Source organism: Electrona antarctica (genome assembly GCF_951216825.1).
Source record: "Electrona antarctica genome assembly, chromosome: 20".
Classification (NCBI taxonomy): Eukaryota; Metazoa; Chordata; class Actinopteri; order Myctophiformes; family Myctophidae; genus Electrona; species Electrona antarctica.
Genome location: NC_136801.1, coordinates 33,480,593 through 33,498,131, shown reverse-complemented (window position 1 = coordinate 33,498,131; position 17,539 = coordinate 33,480,593). Strand labels below are relative to the sequence as shown.

Sequence of the window (17,539 nt, the reverse complement as noted above, 5' to 3'; positions counted from 1 at the left end):
TATTGTCCTAAAGATACTGTACATTACTACATGGTGTAAACCAACCAGTCTCATTGCTGATCTCTCCCTCAGAACAAGCAATGCAGTCAAAGCAGCAGACAGGTTCCCCTTTCCTTCTGGCCACACGGGTTCCGGGGGAACAGCTCTCACTGCACACTGACCGAGGTGGCTACAGAGGAAATTAAGAATGATATATTTTTGTACAAACTGAATTACATTCACACTAGCTCAGCATTAGCTATAGAAAGCTGAAGTGACCTTTTTAGATTCAAAGTTCCAGAATATTCTGTCTTCATCCAGGATGAGTTCTTCACCTGCAGAGACTAACTTCTTGACCACGCCTACATTGTGAACTTTTGTACTTCCGTCAGGGAGCCACACCCAGTTCATGACATCATAGATTGGTAAAGCATCACCATTCTCATCAAATGATACTTGATCACCAAATGGTGTAGAGAAGTTGATCCTTTCCAGGTAATATAAAAGCTAGACATGGTGATGAGCAGAATTATGAAGAGCAAGTGACTATAAAAGTGTGTTTTGAGCAGCTGCTCAAAATATTACTACTTACTATTACATAGACAAGGGAAATAGATTTTGATGTACAATTTGTACTTGAAATTATTCAGACACCACTGCATATCAGGTTTAAGGGTAATAATCACAACTGTCCACTGTGTGGAATAAACAACTAAAACTAACAATTGAATGACTACTGCATGCTCATAATTATTCCGCCCCATCATGACAAGTGTCTTTAGTAATCTTTTGTGTACACCCTTTGGCCTTTTGCTGTTATGAACTGATCCAAATTGTATATATAGTCAGATTGGCCCAGACACCAGCCAATTTGAACCCAACTAGAAACATATGTAACCTGTGAAATGAGTGACAGTACACCTGCCATGGCTGTATTGTCCGCAAACCGGCACAGCTGTGCCCAATAAAAGGCCCTTTTCCTGGCACACATTGCAACATGTCATGGATGGCATGGGCCAGAGCATACACAGCCTTGTACACATTGTACTCTGGCCTGAGGTCAGATACATCCAAAAGTGCAGTTTCTGCTGTTGCTAGGTCCTCTTGTCCTGTACACACCCTTCCACCAGCATCCACCCACTCTGACGGAAGGGGGGGGAAATTACACTGAAATGTGCGCTCCCAAAACCGCCTCATCTGAAGAAACACAGTGAAAACTTAAAGCATAAATTCTCTAAAACACAAAGCTTGTGAATAAACACAAAATTGCAACTTAACCCATTTAGGACTTCGGCCGATTCTAAAAAGGCCTTCTAAATCCTGAGCTACGTTTTCATCAAATATTAATTCAAAATGAAAACAAATATATATGATGCTATATACTGTACATAGCAACAACTAACCCAAAGGGGTTTCCCGTCCTGAAAGGTATAGTTACAAAAGGGGATCCCGTACATAATGGGTTTAAAAAGTGAAACAAAAGACTCACTATGTTATTTTCATGGCTGTTGTCAGGGTCAGTGTCAGGATGTATTTTTAACAAGAAGTCCTTTAGACCTGGTATCTCTCCACGACGGATGGCAATGCCCAGGGTGCCTCCCAGGTACGGCATGAAGTCTAGAGTCAGGAGCTTAGGATATGTTGTCCAGGCCTCACTGGCCATCCATTGCAGACCTGTCACATTCTGCTTTACCACCTATACGGTATATAAATCAATGCTATTGAACACCCTTCATGTCTGTGTGTTGATTCACAAAATATTGAACGAATTCAAATGAAAAGTATTAAAAAGTGCCTCTGACAAAACCAGCTAACTCCCCCTCTCACGTAAGTATCTGACAATATACAGTATAAATTCACAGTACCAACTTTGATGAGGCAGTATTGCTTTGTTTTAAAAATATAATGTTTTCTTAATTTCTTGAAAAATTATAATATACATATTTAGGCTATATATATATATATATTATATATATATATATATATATATATATATATTATATATATATTCATATTATTATTTTAATTTATTTAGAAAGTGGTTAAATTGCTTTCCCACAACCTCCTCCATGAGATGAACCATAAAGCTCCCATGTACAAATGCAATGACCACACGAGCTGTGGATGTCTTCATCACAGTGACAATCCTCTGATGTTCAGCTGGGTCGTTGTCCCAGGGCAGAACCTCCACGTACGCCAGACAACCAAAACCAGACTGGGCCAGGTCAGACTGGAATGACTGGGCAGCATTTCGGCCATAGGCATCATTAGTAAATAGCAGTCCTGCCCAGGTCCACCCAAACCGCTTTATAATTTGGAGCATAGCTTGGACCTGATGGATGAAGAATGGTGGGATAAGACCTGCTTAGTTTGATTATGCACATACTGTAGTGTAAAATCAGTGAATCTCCTGCGTATAACCCACATTAATTTTCTTTTGATGCTGACCCTAAACCTAGCCCTTCAGTTCCAGCAGTATTATACACAAATAAATGAGAGGCGATATGCAATATCAATAAAGGGAAGTGATGTGTACTACTTGATACCAACAGATGTTTTGTCTGTAGAAGTTCACCTGGAATGCATCACTTGGGATTGTTCTAAAGAAAGATGGGAACTTATTCCGGTCACTCAGACAGGAACACGTGGAATAGTAACTTACCTGAAAATACACAAAATATATATTCTGTAATATACCGATACGGTACTATAATTCTTTATTACACGGCTTGTTTGAATGCTTGATTCTGATTGGTCAATCGCCGAATTCATCGGTCTGTTATTTCTGGATAATGACTGCTCCGCTCTATAACACACCGTTGCCAAAACAAACCCTCGGAGCACCTGCTGTGTTCCGCTGATTTACTGCTGTTTCCAACATGACAGCCATGATGTAAACACACACACAGTGTCCTTTACAGAAAAACATTGCTCTCAAAAAGGTTTTTGAAAACATTTCAGCAAGAAATAGACGGTGCAGTACCCGAAAATGGATTCTATTTGATTCACTTCCTTGTTTTCCGACTGTGCTGCAGCTGGGCAGACGCCGGCCAGCGCGACACTTATGGGAATACTTGCATTACCGTAAGCAAGGAAATAGTCGTTTTGTTTTGTTTTGGGTCAATTTATTAATTTATGTATTAAGTAGCCGTGTAATAAGCGGGATAATGTACGGCTGAGTGGTCATTGTTTATAGATAAATCACCTTCAGGCTGATTAACCACTGACGCGACAGCGGAGGTGGTTAATCAGCCTGAAGGTGATTTATCTATAAACAATAACCACTCAGCCATACATTATCCCTTACATCAGAGGTGGGCAACTTTGAAGATGGAGAGCGGGCCACTATATTTATACAGTCACTCCAGAGGGTCACATTGCATATTACGGTCGTAGCAAAAACAGCCAATCTACAAGCTCGAAACGCGTCGCAGTGCAACACGTTTTGAGCTTGTAGATCAGCTATTTTTGCTATAGTTTAATTTAAATCCTGATTTTTTTTTGCTATTTTGGAATTGGAATCCTGAAAGATATTTTAGACTAAAGTAATTAAAGCCTGTCATGTTTGCATGATTGGAATTATAACATAAATTAAATAATATACTTTATCAGTATTCCAATATTAGGGCCACATTAAGTGAAGATGGGGGTCGCATATGGCCCCCGGGCCGCCAGTTGCCCATGTATGCCTTACATAATTTCCCCATAACAAGCAGAGCACGTTAGTGGAACAGAGCAGGGTGAAACTCTACACTCACTTTCCCTGCTCAATCCCACGCTAAAATGCTCAACATCGCTCACCACCACTCAGCTTGATTTCCCTCCGCTCGGTTCACATTTTCAATCAAAAAAAAAAAAAAAAAAAAGGGAAAAAGAAGGGACTGCATTGTGTCCTGCGAACACACAGAGGCAGCTTTAGCCATCAGGAGGCAGCTGGTTCAGAAACACAATGCCGTCTTTTGACAAACACGTATACGAACCCTTCAGCACTAACAAAAAAACACACTATAGCCTTGCATAGCCAGCCTTCATCTGCCTTTGCAATGCATATTGCCACGCAGTGATATCACCATCGCTACACAAGGCTAAAAACACACACCATGCAAGGTTTGTTAAAACTTGCATGAAAACTAGTTAAAAGGTTAAAAGGTTACATTGTATAACAATATACAATGTGGCAATCTACTGCCTCCATGCTCCATTCAAAGTCTGCCAGCTCCACTTACATGCTCTGTAAGTAAATATTGTTTTCTTTATCAGGCTGTAGAAAGACTACACTGTTTATCATTATATTAGATTTGTAAATAAACTAAAATAGCCAAAAAGAATAGCCAATTAAAATGGTGATGGTGAAAGAAGAAAACTTACCAAGGACACTCTGTACAAACCTAATACACTAGAGATGGCAATAGAATGTGTTGAGGACTCTTCACCCACTATTCCAAGCACTGGAGGGGAGCCAACACAGCTCTCATTCAGTTGAAATTGTTCTTCTCTCCCACTGACCAATGACAAAGCTGAACGGAATGATACTCCAAGTGTGAAACAATTATCATAGAGACTGTATCCCAGAGTCACGTTGGGTAGCAGGCTGGGGTTTCTGTTGATCTCAGTAATGGCAAAAGCCATGGTCTGGGCCATTCTGAACCCGGGAATGTGAAAGCTAACAGACACAGTTCCACAGTAACCTTGACAATTTATCTTTGTAGAACTACATCAAATAATCCTATGATGCTATAGGCCTATATTAAAACAATGTTAGCTTGCTTTCTTTTGTATATGTGATACTCACCCATAGCAAATGAGATCCTGTTGCTTGGAGGTGAAAGACAGCTCAGGGAAGACAGAGGAGAAATGGATTGCAAACAAGCCACCCAGAATAAAGTCCCCAGCCTTGTAAATTCTGTTGAATTTAAACTGTGCCTGTAACTCACAAGAAGAGGAAGGTGAGGAAGACAAAGGAGAGAATGAAGAGAACAACATCAAGCACAAGTACACATATGGAATCAGTTGTATAACTACAGAAGCGTTCATGACTGCACCTCCTCTCCTCCTCTGCACACTTTGTCCTGTTGCTCATTTTTATACACAGTGTTAGGCCATCCCCTGAGCCAACGTATGCCATAACATCATCGATCACACCTTCAACACACATCAACACCCTAGCAAGGCAGAGGCCGAAGAAGAGGCAGGGCTTAACATACGTCAACAATGCTTTCATATCAAAGTCCTGTTATGTCAAATCAAATCAAATCAAATCAAATCAGATCAAATTAATTTATATAGCACATTTAAAAACAACTCTCATTGTACCAAAGTGCTTCAACATATCAAAAAGAGCAATACAGTACAATACAATACAGTACAATACAATGCAGAAATATATATAATATAAGACAGTCAATGAAACAACAGGCAAATTAAGCAAAATAATATAAAATATAAAAGTGCAGGATCATGAGGGGGATTCAAAGGCTTGTGAATATAAAAAGGTTTTAAGTCGTGATTTAAAAGACTCAACGGAGGGAGCAGTCCTAACAGCAAGGGGAATGATGTTCCAAAGTGTAGGGGCTGCGACAGCCGCGGTCGCCCCTGAGCCTCTTTTTTGGTTTTTGGAATGTGTAAGAGACTGCATTCTTCCGGTCCTGATGGAGGGGGGATAGGATAGGAGGTCAGTGATGTAGGAGGGGGCCAGCCCGTTTAGGGCTTTGTAGACAAAAATTAGGGTTTTGATGAAGCAATAGGAGGCTCTCTCTTACCGGGTATTTTATAATGGCTGAGAGGCGTAGTGAGACACGACGCAAATCGGGAGTCTCCGGCCCGACGGCCTGGGTTTGTAAGGCAATCAAGTGGGGGAGCACTTGATTGCCTTACAAACCCCATCTCAGCTACAGAGCTGTGGAATCAATGTAACGCAGCTGGGAATGATATGAAGTTATTAGTAGGGGAGCCTATCAATCAGATTCTGATGCCTGTGATTTTGGAATGTTATTTTTTGGAGGTATATCTTGATTCTTGGGGTTACCAGAATGCCAAAAAAACATGTCTAAAAATGTTTCTGTTGGGTTTAGCATGTTTAATTAGCATAATTAGCTAATACATTGTCAAAAACGGAAATGGCAATAACTTTGATTCTAGGTAACTTATAAAGGTGATCTAAGAGTCTGAGTCCATGTTTGTGATGTCCAGACATTCATCTGTTACCATTGTGAAGTCATACAACCTTTCCTAATTAGCATAATTGCCATAAATTATGCAAAAACGAGGTGAACATCAGCAAATTGCTGCATGTTTTACTTTTGTCCGGAATGTCAGAACAGGTCAGCTCCATACAGTATATGGAGATCTAAGGGTTTGAGGTACAGTTGCTTGCCAATATTGATGACATCAGGGATCTTTCTCCATCCCTGATGTCACGTGATGTCATGAGGCATGACCAACCAAACAACTGACTGACGAGAAATACATAATTTCATAGCCTAGTAAAGGCCACCTGCAGTCGCAATAAAGAACAATATGGGAAATGGTAGGCCTGGGCCGTGGCTCAGCGGTCCATGCACCTTGGCTGGTAATCCAGTCTGGCAGTGTGCCGCGGGTTCGACTCCTGATCCCGACGGCCCTTACTGCATGTCTTCCCCCCATCTCTCTCCCCTATTTCCTGTCAGCCTACTGTCTGTCCCTCCATACATAAAAAATAAATAAATATATAAAATAAAGGCGAATATGGGAAATGGTCACAGAATTATCAGATTGTTTATTCTAATATTTACAGAAAGTTTTGAAAATTGAAGGGTCTCCATCTTCGTCATCGTCAATCCCCAACAGATGTGCCTTGCTTACATTACCGCACACCTCTAATCATCTGCGGTGCAACATTTGAACTGCATGCACATCTCAGAGCAGTTCAAATTTTGAGATCGATAAGAACAATGTGATATGCACTCGGATTTCTTGCAGACACATTTGATCAGTTGGGTAATGGTGGCTGGGGCATGGGTATCCCACCAGTTTATCTCCCTCAGCCTCCCATCCATATTCAGTTGCTGGTGGCATCTGTGGGTTAGGTACGTGCTGCGTCAGAACTGAGCCTTTTTGTAGCTCATAGAGTATATAGCAACTGCAGATACCACCTCCACAGGACACCTGTTTAGACCTGGCCAACAGGTTAAATTCCCTTGCCAGCAAAATGGCCTGTCAGCTGCAGAGACGGCATGGAACCCTGGTAAGGCTGAAGTCCTCGTTTTACCCAGTGCCTGCACTACTGGCTCCAGCGATGATACGTTTTTTGTTCCACACACCGGTGATGAAATAGGTGTCCTTGCACAGCTGATGGTACCGTCGTATTGTAAGAACAAAGACATCAGTGTCAGGGGACTCACTGTAGAGCTGTGTTGTCCCTCTTCGGACAGCATCCAGGCTGTGCAGGATTATCCTTGTATCAGCCTCTTCCTGTACACTGTGGAGATGTTTTACATCGATAGAGTTTGAGTGGACAGCCTGCCTTGACGTGATTATCAAAACATTGGGTTTCACCTGGAAGTGTTGGAGGGCTTTCTTAGCAAGATAAGACAGTCAGCTCATCTTTGGTGCTGATACCAGAAAGAACTGTTTTTCTGACACCTCCCCTATCGGTGTGTTGTCTTCCACATGATAAGTGGTATGGGCTTGCCACCCTGGCGTCGGTCAAATACTACATGGATCTCACTATGTTCTTTGGTCTTCCTGCCCAGTGTGGCTATGAAGTGGTCAGCTTACTGGGAACAAGTCTTGATCCATGGTGGCTTTCCCATTGCCTGTACCAATGCCATTCCATCTATGACAGTTACACTCTTAGCTGGAAGGGGGCAACTGTCAAAAAAGATTGAAGCATTTGTTTGCCAGCTGTACGAGCCCGGTACAAATCCTGTGGATGTTGGTGAGCTCAGGTGGAGGTTATTCACAAATAAACAATTAGAAGCCGAGAAGCTGCCACCTACACAAGCAGCATTAAATCAAGCCATTACCCATGCATATTATCAGGCAATGGTATGGGATCAGGACCACGTACCTAACCCACAGATGCCACCAGCAACTGAACATGGATGGGAGGCTGAGGGAGATCAATTGGTGCCAGTCACAACATGGGATACCCACGCCCCAGCCACCATTACCCAACTGATCAAATGTGTCTGCAAGAAATCCCAGTGCATATCACATTGTACTTGTCGATCTCAAAATTTGAACTGCTCTGAGATGTGCATGTGTGGGGCAGATGATTAGAGGTGTGGTAATGTAAACAAGGCACATCTGTTGGGGATTGACGATGACGACGACACAGATGGAGACCCTTCAATTAAATGTGTTTTCAAAACTTTCTGTAAATATTAGAATAAACAATGTGATATTTCTGTAGTTTTGCAGTTTAGTTTAGTTTATTTGATCATCCTTCAGTTTCAAATACAATATTTAAAGGCAATGAATGGAAGCTGTTACAAAAACAAAACAAAACATGAAGATGATCAAAAGGAATAGGCTATCCTACCTGCCTATCCTACTTACAGCAGAACATGATTCGTAATACTCATTACATTAACGATAACAAAACAAAAGTCAGATACGAGAATTCCACCCTACACCAAACCCACCCCCGTGTCACCGTTGTTATTATCCTCATTTACATTACCCTCATTACAAATGATCATTATCATTTATGTTGTTGCTGAGTAATGTCATTTTTGTTCACATTTTTAATGTTAACATAATTACAATAATATAAATTAATTAATTATTAATAATGACAGCGCTAATGACTATCAATACTACCATCACTATCAATACCTGTACAAAATGTATCAGTTGATCATACAATAACGTCATCATCCACAATATACGTAATTTCACTATGGTATGCTGTATTTGGCCAAAAGGATTCGCTTGAGCAATTGTTTAAATTTTGAAAAGTTACTACTGTGTCTGACTTCCTCTGGTAGGCCATTCCAGATCTTAACCCCTCGGACAGAGATAAACATACTCTTCCGAGTGGTCTTGGCACTGGGTTGTTGGAAATGTAAGTCTCCTCTCAACTCATACCCCCCTTCCTTATCCTTGAAATACGACAAGATAGTCTTGGGAATTAGTCAATTTTTTACTTTATAAATGATAAGAGCTGTTTTAAGTTCAACTAAATCAATAAACTTCAATGTATTTGACCTTAAAAACAGTTTGTTAGTATGATCATAATACCCTACCTTATGCACTATTCCAATGGCTCTCTTTTGTATTATGTGGCTGGAGGTTTCCTTTGTAAGTATTTCCCCAGACCTCCACACAATAAGATAGATATGGTAATATCAGCGTATTGTATAATGTGAGCAGTGACTTATAATTTAATAAATACCTTGTTTTACACTCCTAAAAAGGTGTGACCAAGCTGTGACCATTTCTCATATTGTTCTTCATTATATATATATATATATATATATATATATATATATATATATATATATATATATAAAGCTAATAAGGAAAGGTTGCATATCCTAGTTATGGAAAGAGAATATTTTCTAGACATGCAAACAAACTTACACTGTCTGTAAGATCACATTTATTAATTAACTTAAAGCAACGAAATATAGCTATTTCTGGTTTTGGTGTGATTATTACATAATTATTACATAGACAAAAGGTTGCATGATTTATTCATAGGATGATAATTATTCCTGGAGTTGTAAACATACACTTAGAGTCTGTGAGAAGCTTTCAAAGTTGACTAAAAGTAAAACATGCAGCAATTTGCTGATGTTCACCTCGTTTTTGCATAATGTATGGCAATTATGCTAATTAGGAAAGGTTGTAGGACTTCACAATGGTAACAGATGAATTTCTGGACATCACAAACATGGACTTAGACTCTTAGATCACCTTTATAAGTTACTTAGAAGCAAAGTTATTGCCATTTCCTGGGCAATTAATTAGCTAATTATGCTAATTAAACATGCTAAACCTGACATAAAAAATTGGAGACATGTTTTTTTGGCATTCTGGTAACCCCAAGAATCAAGATATACCTGTCTCCAAAAATTAACATTCCAAAATCACGGAAAGTGATAGGCTCCCCTACTATATTGAAGGTGTGAATTATCGTGAGATTTACTACATGGTCTAATCAGAAACCAGTATACACTCAACACTATGGCTCCTCAAGGGCTGAATGAGGAATTTGATGTCAAACCATTTCTTATTTTTCATTCTTTTAACTTTGTGTACACTGTTGTTCTTGCCATTTTTGTTGTCCTTATGCTGTGTCCTCATTATTTTGTACTTTAATTGCAGTACCTTACTATTTTGTTTCTATTGTGTTTCAGATGCGGTGGGTGTGCCTGATTTCCCTCATTGCAATAGAGCTTGTTCCTTGTTGGCTAATCCCAGTGTAGAGGGCATTGCAATAATGTAACCGGGATGATTTTATACGTGAGGTGGGGGGCTCAGAGTGCGTCCACTAAGGAAAGTAGGCTTTCTAATAACACAAGCCGCCTTTGTATTGGTTAGTAGGTAGGTTAGGTAGGTTAGACAGGACGAGCTGAATGCCAACTAACGCATGCAGCGGAGTGCGCCGCGGCTGTCTCGCTGACACAGCAGGGCAGCCGCATACATTTATTCCACAACAAACAAAGTCTGGTCTCCAGTGCTGTGCAGGGAATCCCGTGGATGACATCCCTGTGACATCACGGTGATATATCGTAGGCCGTAGGGTAATTGTTGCCTGGAAAGTGGACTCATAAATCCCCGTTCTAAGCATGGGCCAAACAGTGGAAATCTGCATACGTATATACACTATATAATGCAAAAAGTTTGGAGCAGAGTGTTGTCTCCAACTCAAACACTCTGTGCCTCAGCGCAGCTGTGGAGTTCAGGTGCGACCTCCTCCAGAGAAAGAGATAGAGAGAGATTATAGAAGCTCTGCTGGCTGTTGTTTATTTATTTGGTTATTCGGAAAGATCCCCATTAGCTGATGCCATGGCAGTCAGCTAGTCTTTTGGGATCCACACGAAACATGTTACAAATTGCAACAAAACAAAACAAAAACAAAACAACAACACATGAATATCAATATGTGACTGAGAGACAGCAGTGTAAACTGTGACCCTCACTTCTCAAGCACATTACTATACTCCCCGTTTTTGAGCATGTCCAAACAGTTGAATGTGTATTTATTTAATATAATATATTAAAATAATAGTGTATATAGGTATTAAATGAAATGGAAACAGCAGGGGTTTATCTTGGGCTGCGTGGGGCACATATGCCCACAGAGGTTGGCCATGACCAGTGGGTGACCTGTGGGGCCCCGGTCATGCCATAGCAGCTCACGAAGATCCCGCCTCCTGTATGAATTCTTCATCTTGCCAGTTGAGGCTAGGAGGCAATGGGTGCCTGTTGTTTGAGGCAAAAAGTTAGCTGTTTACACTTCAGCCCAACAGACTAAACGTCCCAGGGGGGCAGAGCTGGATGAGCCAAGCTCAGGCTATGGCTCCACCTCTTTTCCTGCCCGGTCTGGTGTAGGTCTGTACAGATGGATTTTTGGAAGTTTACTGTGAGGACTACTTACGAGTATTGGACCCTATTCATCCACTGCACTTTGCAATTCAGAGAGCTGGCGCTGAGTCGTCCCTCTCGGGGTTCGATCGTGGCTCGTTCGTAGTTAAAACTACCAAATCCCTTGGGATCAGAGCAGACAGTCCATTCAAACACCACACGAGTGTATGGCTGCCGTGGCAGCCAGCTTCCGCGTTCAGGTTTAGTAGCGCACTATACGGCGTCTGGCTGACTGTGTCAGTCGACGCGACCGTGGTGTAGTTCCGTCTGTGGAACTTGGTTCAGTGACACAGACAGGACGTGCTGAGTCTGCCAGGAGCAAGCCCTGAAATCACAGCCCTTTGCACACTACTGTATATACGGCGTATCGCTGACTGTGTCAGCTCACGCGTCCGTGATGTAGTTTCGCCAATTTCGGTGTGCCGCGGCTGTCGGGTGTAGTACACTGTACGGTGTTTCACGGCAAGGCCGTTCACGCACCTATAGGTGTAAACTTGCATGGTATAATCCGGTTACCGGTTCGAAACCACAAAGTAAGCTCCTTCTCATCCCGAGAATGCACTATGGCTATCTAGGCGCAGCCAGTCAACACAGGCCTATCTTGTCACTGCTTCAGCACCGGCTTATATGAGGCGCTTATGTGACGATAAGGGCCCGGACCTTTAGGAGCTGCAGCTACTGGCTTCCAGGCTCCCCAGGCAGCAGCAGCGGGCAATGCTATTGATGCCCTTGGATGAGGCGCCATCTGTGGCGGCCCCAATCCAAGCTGCGATAGGAGGACCAAGCTCCCCCAATGACGCTGCCTATTGAGCCGTCGGCCATGTTTGGCCAAAAGGCCAGTGCTTTGCTACAGCATCCTAAGGAGGCTGTGGAGGTGTACAGGATGTGCACCTCCACAAGCAGCCATGAGCAGCTTGCCTCGGTTGCCCTCAGGCTGTGCAACCCCAGTCAGGTTTGGCAGTTCCAGGGACCTATGTGTCCGGTTACAGGCCAACCGGCAGGGTATGGCTAAAATGTGCTCGGCGGGCTAAGCCCATCCCTCAGTTTTTTTTATTTATTTAACCTTTATTTAACCAGTAAAATCACATTGAGACCAAAGTCTCTTTTACAAGTGCGCACTGGCCAAGAGAAGAGGCAAATAAATGTTACACAGCTCTGCCAGTAACAACAAATACAGGACATGACAAGACAAACATATGACATCCGTAATACCAAAAACCTACTACCAGGGAGACTCAGAGAGAGTCTAAATAGCTAACCACTAAACCAAGTACAGACTAAAAGAACAATACATCAAGAAACTACTAAGCTAATATAAAACTAAGAACACTGCAAATTGCTACTCATCAAGGCAGGAGCAATGGCTGGAGAGTATGCCAGAGGCAAGCCTCTTAAAAGTCACTAGGGGGATAAAGGAAGCCAATTTTAATCTGGTCTGTAGATCGTTCCAAGCCCAGGACCCAAAAAACGCAAGGGTTTTTTTCCCTGCCTCAGATTTGGTGTCCTGACAGTTAAGGCCCCAGACCCCACCCGCTGTCTCTCGGGACAGCGGCTGTCCTGGAAGACAATTCAGGTGGACCCCTGGGTGGGTTCCACTATGTCTTCCCCGGGGGGTTGTGTGCTGCTTACAGCACTCTCCTGGCAAGGAAGGGCTGAGGGTCTGGCAAGCCATCCTCCAAGACGACTGGCTTGCCATGCTCGACCGGGGATGTTTATACTCAGATCCCGGGTCTGACACACTGACGCACTGACCGGCTTGTCTTAGACGACGGAACCTTTGAGTCCCTTATCCTCCCATTCGGCCATGTGGCCAGGCACCTGCAGCACTTTGGGCACCTAGGCCGGCACCTCGACAAGAGGCCTAGCAGGCGTCAACTCTCACAGTCCGCAGCGCTCCTCGGCATGTGTTAGAGGGCAAAGCAGGGACTCGGTCCCTTGCTCTAGTGAGTCGGGCCACCCTCAGGCTGTGCCTCCGCCCCTTTGGGCCGAGGGCAGTCACGGTGCACTTTGTGTCTCCGGCTCTTCTGAACATGCGGCCAGTGCATTATCTGTCATTCACAGTCATGCACTACGCGGGCGTATCGTTGACAGCGTCAGTTTACACGTTCCACGTTGTTCCAGCGAATAATTCTGTCTGTTCACACAGCAGAATGTGACTGTCAGGGGTGAGCAGAACCACCATAAGGTTGTATTACGGCATGGCCGTTTAAACACCTGGGTGTAATTCTGTGTGTTGGAGACCGGCTACCGAAGCCACGGAGTGAGCTCCCTCCTCATCCAGAGGTATTCGTGTGGCTAGGCCAGGGATCTGGAAACAGGGCGGGCCACCGTCCCACACAAGGGCGACACAATAGTCACCCAGTCGGTCCTCATACCGTTCATCCCTCACACAATAGGCCAGCAGTCCCTCCTCGGGGGGTGGTACTGTCTGCCTTACGGCATGAGCCAATTAAGCCCGTGGAGACTTGGGCTGCAATGGCTTCTCACAGGACAGCATTCTTGCCGTTAGCGGCCACAAAAATGTCCCTGTCAGTGAGGGGTGCTGCCGCTTCCTACATGGCAATGCTTAGGTGTCGTCGGCACCAATTCCTGCATTTTGCCCTACGGCCTGATCGGAGTGTGAGCCATCCAGTCTATTGATTTTCACCCTTCCCACCCACCTAAGCAGGGTGGTGAAGCAGGGCCTTCCTCAGTGTGCTTCTCAGGGCCTTAAATGGGCCTAACTGTCTTAGGCAGATAGTCTCCAAGACTGGACTTCACTCATTGGCTTGTGAAACAATCCAGCAGGCATATAGGTGGGCAGGCAGGCCAGCCCCAACAGGAACATGTGCACATTCCACACAGGGCCTCGCTGCCACATGGGCTTCGAGGTGCCCTCCAATCTGAGATCTGTGGGACAGCCTCTTGATCGACGCTGTCAGCATTTATCAGGTTCTACCATATGTGGTATCAGTGTGGCGGCCAGCACCCTTCTCACTGTGTGTGTGCTTAGCTCCGCAGCATAAACGCGATGGGAACTATGCACAAAAACGAAGGCCATCCACTTTTTACTTGTAAAACTGTGATGCGACAATAAGGATCATTCTGGTTCTGAGAACAGGGCTTCAACAGTTAGCTGACCGAGTGTTCGGCAGGCTGACTTGAGCGGGGGCGCAGGCCCTGCAGACTGCAGTAACCTCGTTACAAAGAAAAGAAGAGCATTTCCTGAAGGGTTCCCTGAGGCTCAGAGGGGCTCAGGTTAGGGATCCAATCAGGCCCATCTGGAGTTAGCCCTGGAGGCTCTACGACCTTTAGTCAGTGAGCCTGACATGCTCAAGACAGCAGCCTTGTCGGCGTCACATCTGCAAGGAGAAATGGGGGAGTTGCGAGCTCTGTCAATCCATATTGAGCTCTGCAGGCCTATGCCTGCAGAGCTCAATATCCCCAATGTTTTCAAAAGGACACGTCTCAATCAGGTGGTTGAGCTCTGCCCTACCGTCGTCATACAGACAGTCGACGTACAGAGATGGAGTCGGTCCCCACTCTGCCCTATTGGAGCACTAGAGTCGGACGTCAGGGCCACACAAGGCCCACAGAATAACGGACCAGCTCTTTGAGTGCTTCAAGTGAGAGTGCATGGATCACAGAGGTTATCCAGCACACAAACAGGCAGGAGTACCAGTGCCGCCTGGAGGGCAGGCACACTCCACCTGGGGACGCTGCGGAAAGGTGCGTCTTTGACAGAGATCTGCACAGCGGCGACATAGTCTACTCCGTCTACATAGTCTACTCCGTCTACATTCACCCGGTTATACCGGCTGAACATGCAGCATTCGCTCCCTTCGGGGAGTTGGTCTCGCATGCTACTCAGCGGTGGGTGTCATTGTCACCTTCACCAGTCAAGCCAGCCTTGCGTCTGGTGGGCTGGCTTGGGCGGCCCTTCACCCCTGTGGTCTCTGGCCTTAGTGTCTTGCGGGGCCGGGCTCTGGGTGGCGTCTAGCGCCTGAGCATTTGGCGGCGGATGGCGTCTGGCTGTCCGGCCGTTCCAGGGGTTGTAAATACATTACATTGAACATACATGATAAATAATTCAAAATTCAGTATGTGCTGGGTCGGAGCCCACTGGTGTTGTCTTCGGGGTTCTGGGACTGCTTCGCTTCCTCACGAGGTGTCTTACAGAGTTCCCCATACATATGAAATATGTTGGGTGGAGAGATAGTCTCGATACGATAGAGAACGTTTGGTTACGATGTAACCTTTGTTCTCTGAGTGAAGAGACTATCTCTCCACCTTGATGTCGCTCAGAAGCGGTGTCGATCAAGTAAACCAGTGTAATCACGCACACCTGGGCCTTATATACCTGTGCGTGCCAGTACAACTGGTGTGTCTTAAAGAGATATCCACGTCACGAGTGAGGTGGGGTCATTCCCCATACATATGAAATATGTTGGGTGGAGAGATAGTCTCTTCACTCAGAGAACAAAGGTTACATCGTAACCAAACGTTCCTCATTTATCTGTACGTATTTGCAAGTCATTCAATTTGCAAGTCATTCAATTCAACTTAATGAAAATGGAGGACCCTTAGCCTTGTGCTTTTTCTGGTTCTATCTTCAACTTTTTGTATTGAACTGTACATTTGAAATGTACCCATTCTTCATACTGTGAAATACAAATTTCAATCAGTCAATCTTCCTCTAGTTATTTTTGAGGGGCTGCCCAGCTTTGAGTGTTTGTGTAAACACAAGCATTGTGTAAACACAAACACAATGTTGGTGCGTTTGACGTTGTTTAATACAATCAGATAGGACTTTTCTGTTTGGATGTATGGGCTGTCAATGACAAATTTCACCTAGTTACCACCTTGCTGACAAAAAGGCTGCGGTGTGCAATTGCTGTGCAGCAGAAAGCAGCTATAATGACATTTATTTCCCCAAATGAAATAATTGAATAAAAAACATCATACTATACGTTGGACATCACAGTTTTATTTAAATATAAATAAAATAATGATTGATTTATGATTGAAGGAAACTGTTGAAATAAATGTAATGACACCTGACTTAAAACAGCAAGTTCATTAGTTCAAAAATCATAAAGTTCAGACAGTATGTCTAGAAATGGCCTGCTCAGTCTTTCGGAACGTACAGCAATCATCAGCAAACATTAGTCTTAAGGGTTATTTAATTTAAAACACTTTTGTTTAACAGCAGCAGAGACTCATTTCCTCTGTCCTCCCACCCAAACCAAGCCTTTAGAGACACATTTTTGATGATTCTGTTTTGACTGAGCGTCCTTATTTAGTTGTTTGCTGTTATAGGTTAGGCATCTTCAATTCATATATTTTTGTAACCTTTTTATTTGTTTTTTGTGTAAATAAATGGATATACAGTTTTAAGTCCTTTGTCCTGTTTGTTTATGTTGCGACCTTTACACCCCTAGAAATAACGGTCGTGGCCCGGGCGGCTAGTGTAGCGGTACGGGCACCTATAGGCTGCTAAGCCACGGGTTCGACTCCCGATCTCGACGACCTTTGCCGAGTCACCCCACCATCTCTCTCCCCATTTCCTATCACCATACTGTACACTATCCAATAAAGGCAGAAAAAGCCCAAAAATATATCTTAAAAAAAAGAAATAAGGGTCGTAACAGTGGGGGGAAATACATATCGATGTAAACGTGCACATATTGGTCGGTAATTTCATGAAACCTTCATACAAATGAAATAATGAATGAAAGCATAGATTTTCAGGCATTTTGACCATGAATGAAATGTCACAAAGGGAAAGGGGCTTAGCAGTGCATGTTCGCCAACCTTAATGCATGTTCGGACTAACGGGACTTCGGATCTATGGGCAGTTCCCTTCACTAATTGAAACCATGCTTTCGTAAATAATGTTAGTGTGCGTTCGCTGATTTGAAATCTATATAGCTAATTTGCCTCTTACCTATAATACAGGTAATATTTCTAAGGTATATAGTATACATAGGTCTAACATCAACAAACG

General features: G+C 43.6%; 1 protein-coding gene across 1 annotated transcript in view; it reads right to left on the bottom strand.

Moving 5' to 3' along the window:
• LOC306913272 (uncharacterized protein) overlaps positions 1-13,249 on the bottom strand; it is a gene marked incomplete at both ends in the record, with an annotated part of 42,344 nt that extends 29,095 nt beyond the window's left edge. The window contains 10 exons of the mRNA XM_079489863.1: positions 46-169; positions 259-486; positions 901-1,176; positions 1,469-1,675; positions 2,042-2,311; positions 2,555-2,641; positions 4,348-4,642; positions 4,772-4,902; positions 5,739-5,755; positions 13,183-13,249. Of these exons, the coding sequence (XP_079345989.1) occupies positions 46-169; positions 259-486; positions 901-1,176; positions 1,469-1,675; positions 2,042-2,311; positions 2,555-2,641; positions 4,348-4,642; positions 4,772-4,902; positions 5,739-5,755; positions 13,183-13,249 (1,702 nt within the window). The remainder of the gene's footprint in view (positions 1-45; positions 170-258; positions 487-900; positions 1,177-1,468; positions 1,676-2,041; positions 2,312-2,554; positions 2,642-4,347; positions 4,643-4,771; positions 4,903-5,738; positions 5,756-13,182) is intronic.
• Between the last annotated feature and the right edge of the window lie 4,290 nt (positions 13,250-17,539).